At 39.9% G+C, this 18122-nt stretch overlaps 2 protein-coding genes across 4 annotated transcripts; one reads left to right on the forward strand and one right to left on the reverse strand.

The window, feature by feature from the left end:
* Window positions 1-2798: 2798 nt before the first annotated feature.
* On the reverse strand, window positions 2799-3560 carry LOC133926791 (eukaryotic translation initiation factor 1A). Its single transcript, XM_062372889.1, has one exon. The coding sequence runs from the start codon at window positions 3433-3435 to the stop codon at window positions 3001-3003; it is 435 nt and encodes a 144-aa protein (XP_062228873.1). The 5' UTR covers window positions 3436-3560; the 3' UTR covers window positions 2799-3000.
* Window positions 3561-7693: 4133 nt separating this feature from the next.
* On the forward strand, window positions 7694-11927 carry LOC133926792 (signal recognition particle 19 kDa protein). Of its 3 annotated transcripts, XM_062372892.1 has the most exons (5): window positions 7694-7843; window positions 7999-8200; window positions 8298-8397; window positions 11559-11687; window positions 11788-11927. In XM_062372892.1, the coding sequence occupies exons 2-4, from the start codon at window positions 8015-8017 to the stop codon at window positions 11684-11686; spliced, it is 414 nt and encodes a 137-aa protein (XP_062228876.1). In that variant the 5' UTR covers window positions 7694-7843; window positions 7999-8014; the 3' UTR covers window position 11687; window positions 11788-11927. The 3 variants fall into 3 exon arrangements, with proteins under 3 accessions (XP_062228876.1, XP_062228874.1, XP_062228875.1); XM_062372890.1 differs by having other exon boundaries at window positions 11559-11927; XM_062372891.1 differs by lacking the exon at window positions 7694-7843 and having other exon boundaries at window positions 7850-8200; window positions 11559-11927.
* Window positions 11928-18122: the final 6195 nt, after the last annotated feature.

An 18122-nucleotide genomic window follows, 5' to 3' on the forward strand; every position in this document is an offset into this window, starting at 1 on the left:
AAAAATGATAAAAGAGCATAAAGTGTTTGTTTAGGTGGTATATTGCATGTGGGAGTATATACTCCTAGGAGTATAGAATAGGTGTCCTATATATATATATATATATATATATATATATATATATATATATATATATATATATATATATATATATATATATATATATATATAATGTCTTAGACCAAGCTCAGATTGGGCCTAGGTCGGGCCCAATTTTTTTGCTTGCAGATTGCTGCTGAAGCCCGCCAATAGCAGTCAGCAGGCCAGCCTAGGCGGGCCAAAATCTAGCCAGGCCTAGGCTGGGCTTAGGCTCTTTTCAAGCTGGGCTTTATTTGCTCAGGTCTATTAAAAAACAGAGTACAAAGTCCAGAGAATATAAATCTCTGATAACAAGGAGAGACTCAACTCAAAGAACAGGGCTTAGCAACATAAATCTTCGAGGTGTTTTTAAGTTACTGTAGTTTTTCCTAAGCTTAGTTTAAGGATCTTAGCATAAAACATTACCAGGCATATAAAAGGGTTGTGTAGCCAAAAAAAATTCACCAACACAATAAAATACGGTGGATCTTTACTTCGTTGGAACCGAGCACATCAATTATCACCAGCTAAAAGGTGGGGTTCTGACACTCAACGAAAAGAAACATCTGACATAATACTGCAGGAAACATTCAAGCCAACATCTACCAATATTAACAAGAAAACAATCAGAAAGCAAACAATAAACCTTAAAAAAGATGACCAGTTTATAATAAGGATCTTTTTGTTTTTTATTGTGATTCTAACAATCCAAATTTTGATTCTCACACTTAGAATCTGAATTGTACAATCTAAAATAAACAACATCATATTATTAGAATCTTCCCTCCCCCACATTGCCTACCCTGTCACCGGCCACCCCCATGCGCCTCGTCAACCTCGTGTCCAACCACGCCACGCGCCAGATGATCTAGGACTGGTGCGTCACCAACCGTGCGAGCAGGGTGGAGCGGATGCCCATGCCCAAGGTGTCGCTTGGTGAGGCGGACTTGGTTGATGCGACCAGGCGCGGAGATGCAATGGCGTGCGGGGCGACCGCGGCTAGGGCGACGACGCTCGAGAAGGAGAGTGACCAAAATAGGTGGTGCCTCGTGGCAGCAGGCGTGACGCCTGAGTTATTGACGGAGTTCGGTGCCTCACCGGCGAGCTCGTCGAGGGCGCCGGCATAGTCTCGAGTGCGATGGGGAAGATCCTTGCTACGCTAACAATGTTCTTCCCACTCGACGACGAGGCACTATGCTGCATTGCCAATCCGGCCTCACTTAAGTCCTTATCTCGGTGATGTGCCACGACAAGCTTGTCGCGCAAGCCAGCGTAGCCATCGGGCTCATCCTTGTCGGCCGCGCCATCACGTTTCGCCTAACTGCGATCGGCTTGGGCTCGTCCTCGTCGGCTGCAACCCAAACAAGCTAGCCGCTGCGGCCACGGATATCAAGGCCAATCATCCCAAGGTGCAGACCTTCATGCTCGACTTTAGCGGTGAGAGGTTCGCCGCTGGGGTGGAGGCGCTAAAGGAGGTCATTCGGGGCCTCGACGTGGGGTCCTTGTCAACAACGCTGGAGAGGAAACAAAGATCGGGAGAGAGTGAGGAGAAAGAAGGAAAGCGTTATGTTTATAATGACAATGTTAGATAAATATGTCATAATCTAATATAAACAATATTTTTATGACTTATGGATTGTGACATAATCTAGCTTGAAATTGTAAAATCTAGATCGTAGAATCAACCTATTTATTTTTTATTCTGATTTTAAAAATGAGAATCCACATTATAATAAAAAAGAAATAGACCCTAATATCAAGACCAAAACAAAACTAAACAAATCAACGTATGAGCAACTAAGGAATATCAGAGAAAATAAAACAGAGCAACAGAACTGCATATCGTCAATGTATCACTACAAACAGAGCTACAAGAGTTCGACAGCTACAAATATATGGTGTCTAGAACATGATTCAACACCTTGATAAGAACATGACTGACACCTAACAATTCTAAGTGCTGATATTCAGAGAAATCCCAAATCCAAGTCAGAAAGCTCAGAACTGTAACAAAGAAGTAATGGAGACAGGCATCAAACTCCAAATCATTATACCCTTTATAAAGCACCACTCTAGTGACTCAATGTAACTGGAACACAGACACAATCTTCTACCTGAACCAACAAATCATTCAATCAAGCTACCCTATTTCTTCTCAGTCAAAGAAAACACAAATAAACTAGTTCAAACAGGATCAGCAAATGTCATACCTAAATTTAAATCTATAACATCCATAAAGCCCTAACGCAATAAATTAAATCCAATCCAAAGTGGCACTTTGAACAATCAGAGAAGGAAAAACAAAAGCCACACCAAGTAACGAAACTTAAGTCTATACAGAAATCTCTAATACAAGTGACAATTCCTGATGCACATTCGTGAATCCCAAACCTTTAATCCAAAGGATTCTGATTCATATCAACAAAGTGATGCAGGTAGGCATCACAACACAAATAATTAGCCCCCTCTGAAACTATTAATTGGATCCACCCCTGCAATCTCAATCATAAAGAGGCAAATAAACTGCCTCTTCTAACATTCATGAAGCAGAGCGTATGGTCAATTGGAATTACTATTGAAATTTAGCTTTCAAATACCTTAGAAAGCTTCCATATCACAAATTGTAGGCCACGACCTATATCGCAGCCAGTCCAAGAAAGCAAATCAACCAAACATAGAACACAATCCACAACAGTACAATAACAAAACCAGGATAGCACTTGTTGTAATAGCATGTACTAGATTCAACGAAATTAATCCGTGATTATTTAACCACCTCAAATCCTAACCACATCTCGTCGCATCACAAGATTATGCTGGCAAAAGTACGAATCCATAACAGCCAGCCTACAACAGCACCATACTACTAGAACAGAACAGAACATAAGTCATAACAAGTAACTGCTGCAAAAGCAAAAAAGTTTAGATCTTGTCGATGTCCTCGTCCTCGAACTGGATGTAGTCACTGTCGCCCTCGTCGCCCTCTGGCCCGTCGACGTCGACGCCCTCGTTGAGCCTTAGCGTCTCGGGGAGCTCCCCGTAGGCCTTGAGCAGCCTGGCCTCGTCGTTCATGTACTTGAGGATGACGTCGGCCTTGTCGTCCTGGTAGTCGCGGAGGCCCACGAGGACGATATCCCCAGCCGCGATCCAGACCTTCTTGTGCATCTTGCCCCGGATGTGGCAGAGGCGGCGCGTGCCGTCGACGCAGATGGCCTCGCACCGCCCGTTGCCGAGCATGCGGGTCACCTGCGCGTACTCCTGTCCGTCCTCCTTGAACACCAGCTCGCGCTTGTCGTCGTCAGCCTCGTTCTTGCCCCGCTTGCGGTTCTTTCCTCCCTTCCCCTTGTTCTTCGGCATCCTCCTCTTGGTTGCTTCTGCGGCGGCGAGGAAGACGGAAACCCTCGCGGTGAGATCGAGATGGGGAGCGGTGCTGCTGCCGGTTGCGGGTTGTGGTGTTGGGCTCTCGGTTGGGCTGCGGTTGCGAGTTCATAGGAGTGAGATGCAGAGGGGCCTGGACCGTTGGATCTAGGGTTGGAGGAGGTGGACGGTCGGGATTGCGGGGTATCGGTTTTCTGGATAAGCCGGGGGTGGACACGATAGAGTTCGTGTCCCGTACGGGATGCTCTAGTTCTACGAGGAATTCTTTGCAAAATTGGGAACCAGGTAGGATAAGGAAAGGCTGGGGCTTGGTCCTTATTTTCACTTGAATCTTCGGAAGGTAGTTGCGAGCTACGCTAGGCTCCAAACAACATTGTAATTTGTGTTCGTCTGTGATACTATAAATTGTGATCTAATGATCTTGTTTGGAGATAAAAAATAATAGAATTTTGTTATTTATCTGTTGGCAGATTTCTTCTTTCAAAATTGTCTAATTTATGATCATCTGATTTTATTTGAAAGTTGTGCTAATTTGGTTAAACTCTAATAGATTTTTTATGTTGACGGATCTAAATTTATACTCATAACCAAAGACAAGTCTAAAGACCCAGAACAAACAAGAGCCGGCTTGTCATCTCACTTCTCCATCATCTTCTTCCTCCTCCTGCCACAATTTCCGACGATTTGAAGGTTCCATTTGATACATTTGCGCCTTTTGTTACCAGATCTATTCAATTTGATAGGCGATTTGTTTATTTCTTGTTGTATTGTAGTTGTTCCTATGAGTTAGGGTTTGATTGCATGGTTATTTTGGATATTTTAGGATAATTGTGTTGGAGTAGGATAGCTCGATGGAGGAATGCAGTAGTTCAAATGCTATTCAAGTGAGAAGAGGTTCCATATGTCATGAAGATTTATACCTAATCTCTTTCTTATTTTTTGTTGTTGGTCTGGTTCTTTATGCAGGTATTTGGTAGTATTGCGAGTTGTTGCAAAATGTTTATTGATTTGGAGCGTGCATATCCTAGTGTGTGGTGATATGTTCCTTCCATGTTGTTTAGGTTCTTCATTATGTATACTTTTTTTAGGGAGGGAGTGGGTGTTAGGATGTTCTAATCTATGTATAAACCTACATATTACCATATTTTTATTGATACATTAATTCTAAACTTGATTTGTACATGTATGGTTTTGGCTGTTTGGAATGCTTTGAAATGCTTGATATTATTTTGTTTTGTCCAGATGTATGTATTCTATAATTTCTGACATATTGACAACCTTGAATTCTATATTGACATATATGTAATACTACTTGTATTATTTTCTCTATTTTTTTATAGTAAAAGATATTTTTGTTCTTTTTATTTTTAAGTTACACTTGCAACTTAAGTAACCTAGAATTAACTTATCTAATGTGCATACATATGTTCCTTGGATGTGTGTCTCTACCCTTGCCAATATTTACACCCTTAATTGAGCATTTAACTATACTCGTGTTCCTATCCAGAACTACCCCTTTTGTATTGCTGCTCTGTGTTTCCTGTGCTATGTGTGAATATTGTATATGCGCATCACTACTAATATCTCTTTCTCTATCTACATTTCTCTCTCTATACATCTCTATCGCTAACTCTCTATTTATTTGTAGCACTCTCTTTATCTCTCTCCCTCTTTCTCTTTATATTTTCATCTTTCTCCATATATCTGACTGCCTCTTTATTTCTCCCTTTATCTCTTTATTTCTCGGTTTCTCTCTCTTTGTCTATTTATCTCTCTCTGTGTCTTTTCCTATTTGTCTATCTCTCTTTATTTGTAAGATTCTCTCTCTTTATTTCTCTATATATCTATGTCCCTTTATCCATCTATCTCTCTCTTTCTCGCTATCTATTTTTGATCATATTTTTTTCTATATATCTATCTTTGTTTCTATCCCTTTTTAACCTAATTTTTTTCCTATCTCTACCTCTATTTTTGTTCTCTCTTTTATCTCTTTATTTCTCTCTTGCTCTATCACTCTCTAATAAGTATCTCTTTGTCTATTTATTTCTCGCTTTCTCTCTCTCTTTGTGTGTCTTTTCTATTTGTCTTCATCTCTCTTTTTATTTCTCTATCTATCTATGTCTCTTTATTCGTCTATCTCTCTATCTTTCTCACTATCCATTTTTATCATTTTTTTTCTAACTCTCTATCTTTGTTTCTATCCTTTTTTATCTTTCTATCTAGTTTTTGCTATGTATTTACACTTTTTATTGGTCTCGTACATGTCATGAAGATACCGCGCTCTAAACATGCGTGGCAAGAGTTCGTTTGTGCTGAAATGCCTTTTCACACAATCATGATGGGTTATCCTTACTTCACAAAACAAACTAATTTGTAAATGTTTTATATTTGTGTCTCCAATTTCATCATTAATTTTTATGCCTATTATGGTTCCTTTGAGAGTTATTTACATTTGTCCGGTGTTGCCTGCGGTGTATCTGTCAAGTATATGGAATTTTGGAGATTTGAAGCAAAGCTGGTGGATGAATTTTTCCAAGATGACATTCAGAACATTGAAGTACATGTAAACAGTTTGCTGTTGAGCGAGCACAATAACTGAATTTAGGTGTATTTGTTGTTGGCCTTTTTATGTTATGGATGTATTTGTCTCACTACGTCTTTTTATATAAACTCTCACTCTCTCTCTGGATTTCTATATCTGTCTTTATCCGAGTTTCTCTCTTTATCTTTATAATGCGTTTTGAAGTAAGTTGTATCTATGTCTTTTTCTCTCTTGAAGGTTTCTTGTTTTAGATGTATTTGGCAATAGATTGTTTGTCATGAGGTGCTTATTCATAGGTTCAAGATTGGTTGTATAATGTCCCAAAACAAATAAATACGTAAGTATGTATCGTATCTTTGTTTGTTCATTATATCTCTTTTTTTTTCTCTGTCCTATATTGTTTTATGTGCAGTGTATGGTTATAATTTCTATTTTGTAGCGTTGATTGTGGTGTATTTGATCAAGTATACGTAACTTTGGAGGTTTGGAGCAATGTTGGTGGATAAAATTTCTCAAATGATATTTGAAATATTCAAGTTCAAATTGTAAATTGTTTACTATTCAACAAGATTAATATTGTTGTGTAGCCGAGAACTACTATGATCCATTTAGTGTTTTACTGTTTTGCTTTCTATCTTTTTATTATTTTTGCACCCTTTTTTGATTTTTATGTTAAGTATTTATTATTTTTTTCAGGTGTTAGGCGCTTGTACATCATCTCTGAAATTTTTATGTGCCTGCTATATACAACTTGAAGCATAAGAATAGTTTGTAAATACTATAGATGCTATTAGCAGCTACAATTGTTTTTTTTAACATTTCAATCAAGACAATGGGAGGCAAAGCCCACTTACTATACACTACATGTTTTGTTTTTTTTTTTTGAATTTCTAGTGTATATGAAAGAAGAAAAGTCCACATGTTCCGTATTACACTTTTTTTTTTGTTCTTTTGGGCTTGATTTTAGGTTTCTATTTGTGGATTATAATGATTGAGCTTCTTATTAGGTTTTAGGCTATTTTACAGACCCGTTTGTATCAAAGATCTATTGCCAGATCTATTTGCCTTTTTTTTTTCCCAAAAGACTGCAGAGCAACCTGTTAGAATGTGATTGGCTCAAAATTTTATAGATTTTAGTCTTCAAAATCTGTCGACAGATAACTAGAGGGACCCAAAATAATATTCAAGAATACAAAACGTATTTTATTTTGACATGATATTCAAGAATAATATTAGAGAATTTGGCTATTGTTTCCTAATAAAATATATTATTTTAGCTACAAAATCAATATAGTGTAAAATTATTTCAAAATATTAATCTCACTATATAATTTTTATACAGTAAACACGCTTATAATCAAGAAGCTTGAGCACTACAACCATCAGATTTAAATGTGTCGTTGTCGTGGCCAGTCTAGTATCACTATTGATGTTGAAGCTAGACACTCTCTTGGTCGAAAGCCTTCGTATTTTTCATACATACGAGAGTTCGATTTTCTGAAGATGAGTTGAATCTTCATTTTTTATAATGAAAGCTTGAATTGAATAGAAAGTTTTGGACATTTTTCAACTCAAAACCTTTCCTACTCTCAACACAGCCAGAACTCAAAGTAGAACATAAGAACTAAGAGGCACAAATCTGCTGTTGATATTTTTCTTTATTGCAACGAATAACTGGTGCTTACATGAGGTGTATGCTCCCACACACGCACAGGCATATACATTCTTTCTTTCCTAATATTTACTTTTCTTTTTGAGTTACCTTTTTCGTTCACGCCGTTCCGCCCGTCTTTCTGCCTCTCGACTGCTTCTGTGAACACCCACCAGATCTCCCCTCCATCTACGGTAACCTCCCTTCCATGGTTTTCTTCCCCTCTGCTCCCTAAGCCAAGGCCCTAGCAACGCCTATAACCCTAATCCAAGCAGCAGATTAGTCCGTCGGCCAGCGCGAACCCGCACTAACCTCGAGCCCTCTGCTTTCTCTGCGGTTCTTGGACCAGGATCTGCGCCGCGCAAATGGACAGCGGCGGCGACCTGAGGAGCAGCATCAAGAAGTGGAACGTCATCTACCCGGTGTACCTCAACTCCAAGAAGACGGTCGCCGAGGGCCGCCGCATCGCTGCCGGCAAGGCCTGCCCCGACCCCACCTGCATCGAGATCGCCGACTGCTGCTCCTACCTCAAGATCCCCCATGCCATCGAGGTATCCGTCTTGATTCTTTCTTCTGAAATTTTTGCCGTTCTTGCTTCGATTTGTACATGTCAAGGGCGTTGCCGTATGGATTGGTTGCTCTGTGTAGTTGGATAAGGCGTACCCTCGAGATTTCTTCCTGGTGGGGAGGGTCAGGGTGCAGCTCAAGAAGGATGATGGCTCCCCGGTCAATCCTGCGATTAAAACAAGTAAGTGTTGAATTGCCGATCTAATTCTAATTCTGGTAGATCTATGAATTCTAAGTGGAATTGCAGACTTTATTCGGAAGCATACTGTTCAAGGTATTCCAAATTTCTATCAGTGCAGCTTGCAGCTCTGAGTGGAAGAAATGAGCAGGATGCCAATGTTTTCATTGTGCTAATACCACATAGTATTTGCATTACATTTTGGAAGGAAGAGGGCTTATACACTTTTGTTCGGTTATAGTTTAAATTTGTGCTCTTGTTCGTTAGAAAGAATTTAAATTTTAAGTTTGAACCCATGAAATGCCTACCGCCTTTGTCAATAGATTAGTGTTCTTGTGTTGGAACAATAGCCAGGAAGTTAGCTTAATTTAAGCTTAGAATCTGAATGAATCAATAAGAACACTGCTGTGCATCCGACTGGGTTACGACCGTAGACAGAGCAGGGCACCGGCCCCACTTGCACAGTACTCGCAAATGCACTAGTCGCACCACGGTCGTACGAAAACATTCGGACGTGAAGCATTTTCAAATCAATAAAACGTTTACCTCCCTTTTCAAGTTCTCAGTGTTCTTGTCTTGGAATAACAGCCAGGAAGATATCTTAATTTATGCTGAGCTTCCGAATCACTTCCATTTTCGAAACTAGAATAGCAGGGACATGCTAATCCTGAATTGATAGCGATGAGCCAAGGACTGAGACTCTTCTGAAATGAAAAGAAGATAACTCCCAGGCTAATACAGCTTCTATCAGAGTGTTGTGGTAGTTAGATATATGCTGGTACCTCAGATAAATATGATTGTCATGCATAAATCCAAAAAATAAAGATAACTTACTGTGTATTTTTGGGTTAATTTAGTTATACTTTTGGTCATTTTATGTATGTCTTGATGCTGTAGTTATGGATGTATATGCTAATGTGGTTTTATTTTTTAGAACCAAGTTTTGCTCTGGTCGTTATATTCATGCATAAATCCTTTCACAGAATCAGGAAAATTTATGTGGCTAGCTCATCTTTTTAATTACCAACAGCAACCTACAAGCAATATCCGTCCTTGGAGGTTGTATTCTACATTACATACGTTACAGTGCAAGTCCTCCACATTCAAATGTTCGACGGAATGATGTGGGCCTATTTCTTTTGCAAAGTCTTGACAGTTTGTCAACCAATGGCATCCCCTCCACTAACAAGATATTGTTAGTGCTTGATTCAATTCTCATTGAATTTCCTAGCTCCTGGCGGAAGTAGTGCATCTATTCGATCTACTGAAAAGGTTGAGTTAAGATGAAGAAATCATGGACATGCTATTGGGTGAAGAACTATGAAATTATTTGCTGAGAGAACTTTTTATTGAACCAGGGGAATTAGAGATCGAAGCAATGGTAGTCGAGTCTAATAAAATGGGGCGATTGAGTGATAAAATACAAAGCTTGGCCTGTAGTTGTCCTTACTGGGTGAAGAGGTTGACAAGCTTATACTATATATTGATTGGGATGCTTGTTGATGGAAGCTTTGGCCTGTACGATGAGGCCAAGCATACTTTTTATGAAAGCATCTTTCATATTAGTAAATTTGAACCCTGTTGTGATCAATAAATTATAATTAGCTTATTTGAAGTCAGTATCTTGCTGTGTCTTACGTATCTTATACAGACATACTAGCTTACTAACGATCATGTAGAATGTATAAAATACTTGCATATAATGTATTCTTATGTTCTGGTTTGGGTTAATGACCAAGTTTGCCCCTCAAGGTTAGCAAAGGGTCACTTTGGTCCCTCAAGTTCTATTTGACCTTGACGTTAGCGAATATAAAAAGGCTTGTATGTGGAAACTAGATATATTCGGAAGGTATGTTTCCTTCTCGACATAGTCCAAATTCTGTGGTCATAGATGCTCTATAAAGTTTCATGATTGTTAGACCTAGGCGCCATGATTCTTTTGCTGATATACTCGCACTTGAATTATGTTACCCAGATGTAACGTGCAAATAAATTGGCACACAAATCATGGAGCATACCTGGGTTCCAAAGGAAAAGTTTACCTTATGAGGTACACGATGAGTTATCTTGTCATCTTGCCGCGTCTAAGGGTTTGGTAAACAGGATGGATGCCTCCTATCTTCATGACTCATAGTTGGGCTTATGGGGATAGTGTTGCCACAATCTTATCAATTGTTCTTTTTTATTCATTTATTCATCTTGTTTGATATGCTATATCTCAGTGCTATAATGTGGTTGTCAGCAGTGTTCCTTGATGATGAAACGTGTCTAGGTTGGATGTGTCTTGTCTGTGTTACTATGTTTGCTCGTTTCTCTGAAACTATGTTGAATATGTAGTTCTGCTTAGCAATCACATGGTTAATGATATTTTCGTATTTGAAAATTTGCTCTGACTTTGACTCTCGTTTTGAGGAATAAGCATTGAAACTTTGAAATTGTTTAATTTTTCCAAATTCAGCTTGCTTTCTTGTTAGCCTGTGTCACGGTGATAACTCCAACTCTACCATATCTAGCTTTTATGTTGGTCAAAAGCATCTGTGCGATATGCAGGGTTGAATCCATCAGTTCTGGACTCCTACATAATGTTGCATGTTCTGCTAAAGATATGCATTTCAAATATATTCATCAAGTATTACTGTGTGAAATATTCGTTGCTATATTACTGTATGGAAAACCACCCCTTGTTACCTGTGCGCACAAAGGAGTGGGCAGAAAACCTTTCTTTTGACCCTCTTTTTGTAGTGTCTAGCTCTCTCTCTCTCTCTCTTATCACCTGGAGGTGGTTTTTGCTGAGATGTTTAGAATGCTTTTATGAACCATTTAGAGATACTTTTAGGGTTGACTGCAACAAAGCGTTGCTGTGCTGTATTGACATTGCATATATTTTACATTTGAGGCTATTTTTGAACAGCACCTTTTTTTTTCTGAAAAAAAGTTAAGCATGAACTCTGCATTTTTAATGCTAGCTATGGGAGGCTTTTTCAACAGACTTATTGTGCTCAAGTTAGTTTAGTCAAGACTTGGATTTTACTTCCAGTTAATCTCGGTTCTTTTGTTGCCTGGCCATTGTTGGAATCTTGCCGGAAGATATTGCCCATGATGTGGTCTTTGATAAGAAACTTCAGTACAGTTCTATCTTACTGACACACCTTCACATACTACAGAGAAACAGTTGATGATCCAAATAGCAGAGCTAGTTCCCAAGCATCACGGGAGGACTAAGAAGCAGGAACCAGGAGGTAGTTCTTCAACCACTGGCGAAAAGAAGAAAGGCGGGAAGAAGAAAAAATGACGTCAGTACCATCTTGTGCTGTTTTTTCTGCTCATACTCATACTAAGTTTCTGCTGAAGTTGTGTCTTCTCTGAGGCCTGAATATCATTGTGACTTTTTAGGGGTTTTGATCCATTTGAAATTTCGGTACGCATCGTTCTTGTTGTACTTCTTCAGAAGCTAGCAGCCATGAGAACACAATTCACAGATGCTGCTGTTTGGTGGAACTTTCTTTATAATTCAGCTGAGATACTTTATTTCATGAATAGTGTTCGTATAGAAGATATTTATACAAACCGAGGCCCATGAATGTGATATTCAATCGTCGAGGTAATTTTTGAATTTGATATAGAAAACTGCAACTAATTCTTCATAGACGTTGTTGAATTCACATAAGAAGGTTAAAGGCTGTGTACATTAGAAAAGGAAATGTTTTCCGTCTGAAACACAAGAATGTAGAAAACGAACTACAAAACAGCTATTACGTGTTTTACCCACTAAATTTCTAAAATCGCAGCTATTACGTGCTATTACGTGTTTTGCCACCGTGGATGATAATGAAGCTACCTCTTAACAAATCAGATATAACTACTTGACATGCCTATAGACTTGGCGAGCATGTTCGCCTGCTTTTGCTAGGTCGACCTCCATAATTTGTGTTGCTTTGCGGCTTTCTCAATTCGATCTATAAGCGTCATCCGTTATTGCTCATGACTTTTCTCATTTCATTGAACTTATCCTTTCGAGAAGAAATCCGATGTCTGCAACATTAGAGAAGATTCTACCTTCTGTGCTCCTTAAATTTTATTTAGTAGGGATCGGTGATATCCTAAAGGAAATATGAATTAAGATATTTAAATTTATTTAAAAATAATATAAAATAAATTTATATTAATTTCTATCTAAATGTGTTCTAGATTTATCTAGTGTGTCTACTCTACCGATCAAAGCATTTGTAACCTATCTAAAAAGATAAATTGCAAGTAAATAAATACGAAAATATAAATAATGTATAGAGAGCAAACTCGGTATAAAGATTTTTTCCTGTGGTATCGATGGCATTAATGCCACCTCTAGTCCACATTGGAGCTTCACAAAGAATATGCTCCTGGTCGGCACCCGGTCACAGCTCTTGAGCCACCAATTCACAAAACAAGACCTGCATCTGGATGAGCCACCAAACTACCAAGGTAAGGTCTTACCACTAGGCTCTCTTCCGGTTCCTTGCCGCCGTGATCACTACGGATCTTGAGCCACCAAGGCAAGGGTTTTCGTGTCCCCGTACACGCTTCTCGTCGCAGCTCCACACCAAGTCGGAGAGTCAACAAGCTTGAGCAACTCCGGCTCAAGTTGTCGGCGAGTCATCAAAACTCCAAGGCGACTTGTGCTTAACTGTCTTGGACGATCACTTTAAAAACTTTGGTGGCTTGGATGTCTTCTCGGGTGTATATAAACTTCTCTAGACTCCAGCTGCACGCCACACATTCAAATGACTGAGTGGAGGGGTATTTATAGCCTCAAACCTACGCACTAGCCATTAACCCAACGGCTCTGAAAAACCGTTAACACTGGATGATCCGGTGAGAACAGTAGTACTAACATCGGATCATCCGGTGAGTATACTCTCACAAACTAGCCGTTGGAATCCCACTCAAGCCACTGTGAACACCGGACACTCCGGTGTACATTGCAACATCATCATAGGATATTTCGGTGAGTATACCTTAGCCATCTGAGCCAACACCTTCTCTGTGTAAATTGCTCCGGTGCCTTATCCGGTGCTTATCAATTTATCACCGGACTACCCGGTGAGCAATCCTCAGCTATCCGAGCCAAATGCAACCCTTTCTGGAAAATATGCTCCGGTGAGATGATCTTCAGAGCACTGGACTTTTCGGTGAGGTCACTGCATTCTCCCATTTTTCAACAATTTTTTGGTGCTTGCCTCCAGTGTGTTCAAATCAATCACCAGACTATCCGGTGGGGTCTTCTGCTTCTTCTTCCTCTTTGCACTATTTATTATCCAGTGTGTGCACTTCCATAGCATCGGAAAATCCGGTGTAGCACTTGTGTCCATTTTGCACACGTGTCACTACAAAATACTCTGGTGTTTAGCAAACACTTGGCACCAGACCTTTCGGTGAGGTCAAATGCCTCTGGACACAATGCTTTAGTGTGTTCATCTATGTGAATACCGGACCATCCGGTGAGTTTATTTCTCTTAGGACTTTTTCCAATTCAACCAAACTTTGTCCCAGTTTCAGTGGCTTCTTCATGTATTACATCCATGAGTCCTACTAACATATATTCTTGGCAAACATGTTAGTCCCATTGACTATGTTGTCATTAATCACCAAAATCACAAACATGACCTAATAGAGCCATTTTCTCTACAATCTCCCCTTTTTGGTGATTGATAACAACACAACCAAAGCAAATGATAAATAATAAATGATACCAAATGTAAATATCATAAATGAGCACAAAGTTTTACCACATTTCTTGGATGCATGTTCTTATCAATTAGTCCCCCTTTGTTGTTGCTCCCCCTTTCTCTATTGCCACAATCTCCCTTGATCGACCTATGCAAGAGTTTCTCTTCTATCGATCTAGGCTCCTTTTGTTGCTTCTAGCATCTTCTTCTTCTCTCCCTTTGTCAACTTCGGCGTTCCTAGACCATCTTGCTTGTTGCTATAATCTCCCTTACCTTGTTACTTGCTTTTTTCTTTGATTATCCAAATTCTCCCCATTTGTCAACAGTCCCCAAAAAGGACTATATGCACATATTAAACTCAAAGAGAAAAACATTATAGCATATGGGAGAGAGCTTCACAAATCATGATCCAATTGAAAGTATACCAATTGAATTGATATCACTACAAATGAATGATACAAATTGTAGGGTATGATATCAATTATAGCTTATTAGTGACGAGTAATAACCCTCATTAGTGATGAGTACAATCTCCATCACTCTGAACGCGCCACTAATGTGGACACATTGGTGATGGGTCTGCACCCGTCACCAATGACATATATCAGTGATATATCTGGATCCAAACTCATTATTGATGACTATGCATTAGTGACGGGTTGGGTCCAGATATGTCAACAGCACTTGAAAAAAAGAAGAAGAGAAAATGACACATATTTTTTCCTGCTGCACTTAATAAACAAAGATATGAATACCAATCTTGTACTAATTCGAACATCTATAATTTATTGTCAAATCTCATCCTGTACAGATTATTTACATATGTATATGATCAATATGAGCATCTATAATTATCTCTCATATGTATATTATCACTCTGCCAGCAATATCAACATGACCATTCAAGCTCTGAGCAGCTTTTTGCATCTTCAATCCATGCAAACTACAAAATGCAACAATATTAATGAGCACTTGAGCACTGAAAGAGGCAATGACAGAGTTTCATCGGAAGAACTTACTTGAATGAAACTATAACCTTTGCATAGCCCTGTCAGTGGATCTACAGGGAGCTGTACAAGCTCCACTTGCCTAAATGGTTCAAAGACCTGACGAAGCAAATTCATCACAAAACATGACACAACAATGGATAGCAAGGAACCATAATACAAACAACAATTATTCCTCTTAGAACATAAATGGACAGCATGATTTTAGAATATGGGCTTGGAGAACTATTTCTCCACAGAGGATCCTAACAACCTTCAACAGAAATCTCCAAGAACACATGATATGTCAAGTAGCTATTCAAATCTTTGAAAGGAGTAATTCCACAACAAGCCCTATACATTAGTGGATAGATAGCAATGCTACACAATTGCTACATATATTTACTCATGTTTTTTCATCTAGCATTAGAAAAATCATAAATGAAGAAAAGAAAGCTAAATGATTGATGGGGCTAAAATAAAGCAAATAGGACTATTAACCCGTTTCAGTTGGTCCTTGGTATGTTGGAATGAAGATTGCTAACATAAGACTTTCTTGCTCCACCTGAAGCTGAACCACCTGAGGTTGCATTTGACTGAACTAAGTTCTTTTCAGCCTCGGATGGCTTAACCATCACTTGTTGCCCAAGAAGCACTTGGAAACAAGCATTAACCAAATTGGTTAGTTTTAAGATAAGATTAAAATAATAAACATTATTAGAAGTTAAGAAATAGTAGGGAAACCGTGAAAGAAGATAACGATAGATATATGCATGTAATTCCTTCATTTAACTTTTAGGTTTCTTGTCAAGCTTCTTTGGGCTTCTAGTGAAATCTGTGGCTACAAAATCCCAAAAATTATCATTGTTTAATAAAAAAATGAGCAGCTAGCAAGAAATTCCAATTACATAATGCGATTTAACCAATTGAAGTAGAAAAATTATTGTGCATTTGTGTTACACACCTTAAGAGGACAAAGTAGCTAGACAAGCATCCGAAAGCCCCAGATACTTGAGAGAAGGATACAATATGTTGTCGTTGAACTGCCCCTTACAGGAGGTTGGCACTGAGCTCAACCCATCGAAATAGCTGTTCCTAGGCCACCCAAGCTCCCCGATATCTCCATCTTCGACCTCCAAATCCACCTCAGGCTCCATCTCTGCATGAACACACCAACAACGGTTCTCAGCCGAATGAAATAAATACCGCAGAGTGTGGAAGATGAAATGAGATCACATGATTCGCGTTGGTACAGGGGGGGGGGGGGGGCTTGTAGCTAAAGGAGGCAAGGCGGGCCTCGATGGCATCGGCATGTTGGGTGTAGTCATTGAGTGCCTTGCCTCATGGGCCCAGGAGCTCCTTAAAGGAGACCGTGTCGAAGGCCATGGAGTTGAGGCGCTACAGGTCGGCGCATGCTGCATCCGCCAGCTGATCCAGCTTCTGCAGGAATGCGGTCGTACGAGATCCACTGGTGGGAGGAGGAGAGTTAGATCCTAGAATACATGTATGGGGAGGGAGGAATGTAGAGGTTCAGTGCTTACCAAGGTGGATTGGATGGTGGGAAACGACGTCCGCGAGTGTCATGGAGGCTGATCGGAGAGTCTATATATTGAGTAATTTTGAATTTTTGTGATGAAATGATGAGGTGTAGAGATTGAAATGGATTTTTTGTAGGCTTTGCATGTGTTATAGAGATGGATATTTTACATATGTGAAATATTTGGATGGTTTGTGTAGATGGATCAGATTATTCGTATGTTTTGTGGTGCTGCGGTTAATGCAAATGGGGAGTTTGATAAGATGAGGGAGCAAGTGTTGAAATTTGGGAATCCACCTTGCTTCGATGAAATTATTGCTCGGGTTAGGTCAATTATGAATATTGATGCGGATGCATGTGTGAAGGTTTGATGCCGGCCGGGGTGGTAGGGCTCACTATGTTGTCATGGAGTTGGCGTTGGAGAATGATTGGAAGTTGTACAAGGATTGCGTGAATGGTTCTCAAGTTTGTTGCGTGAAGGTTGTAGTTGATGTGGGTATGGAGGGGGGGGGGAAGCTCAATGCCATCGGTTCAAGATGTATCGGGTAGTATTAGCTAGGAAGTGGAGCCTGTTGAACATTTGATTCAAGAAATTACCGCCATTATCCCAGCCTACACAGAAGACACGGCGTGCACATGACAGGAGCGACATTGTGAGTGCAAATATCCTTCCTACCAACCCGGGTCGTGATCGGAGAAAGAAGAAGCTATACACACCACAGGGCTGAGTCGTGAACAATGTCATGTGTACAGTTCTTGAACAATGTCATGTGTACAGTTCTTGAACAATGTCATGTGTGGACTATCTTGTGTTGACACTTTAGTTTCATCGTGTTGCTTGTGCTATTAAAGAATACCATGTGTGCGACGCTTTTGTGTGGACTATATGTATGCAGCATCCCCTCAGTTTCCTTCTTCAGGATCTTGAGTAGAAATGATGATATGTAAGTGACTTGTACTCAATGTGATCAAACTTGACATTATATCAGACTACACATTGTGCTCGTGTTAGTTTGCTCTACCAACAGTGTAAACTAAATTGAATGGCTGAACATGGAGTCCATGATGTGCATGGATGGCCATTGGCCAGCTATTGTTGTTGATATATCGCCAAACAGGAAGAGTTTGAGTTATACATGAGTGTCACACCAAATGAAATGGCATGATCAATAAAACAATCACACCAATCCCCTTGGCATGGCAGGCCTGTATAACTTCAATTTGCATTATAAAGCCCTATCACGCCGAAGCTCCTAGCATGACTGCACTGTCACACCAGTCTGTTTGGCGTGACAAACTCTACCATCACGTTGGGCCTTCCCTCGCTCCCTCACTCTCAGTGAGCCCCTAGAAATGGGTAGGTGCTGGTGTGGCTACAATGTCTGTCACGCCATGTTGTTTGACATGACAAACACTGCCGTTGCGCCATCCCTTCCCCCGCTTCCTCACTTCTAGTGGGCCCCTAGAAATGGGGTAGGTGCTGGTGTGGCTGCAATGTCC

The sequence above is a fragment of the Phragmites australis genome, chromosome 8 (genome assembly GCF_958298935.1).
Source record: "Phragmites australis chromosome 8, lpPhrAust1.1, whole genome shotgun sequence".
In the NCBI taxonomy this organism is placed as follows: Eukaryota; Viridiplantae; Streptophyta; class Magnoliopsida; order Poales; family Poaceae; genus Phragmites; species Phragmites australis.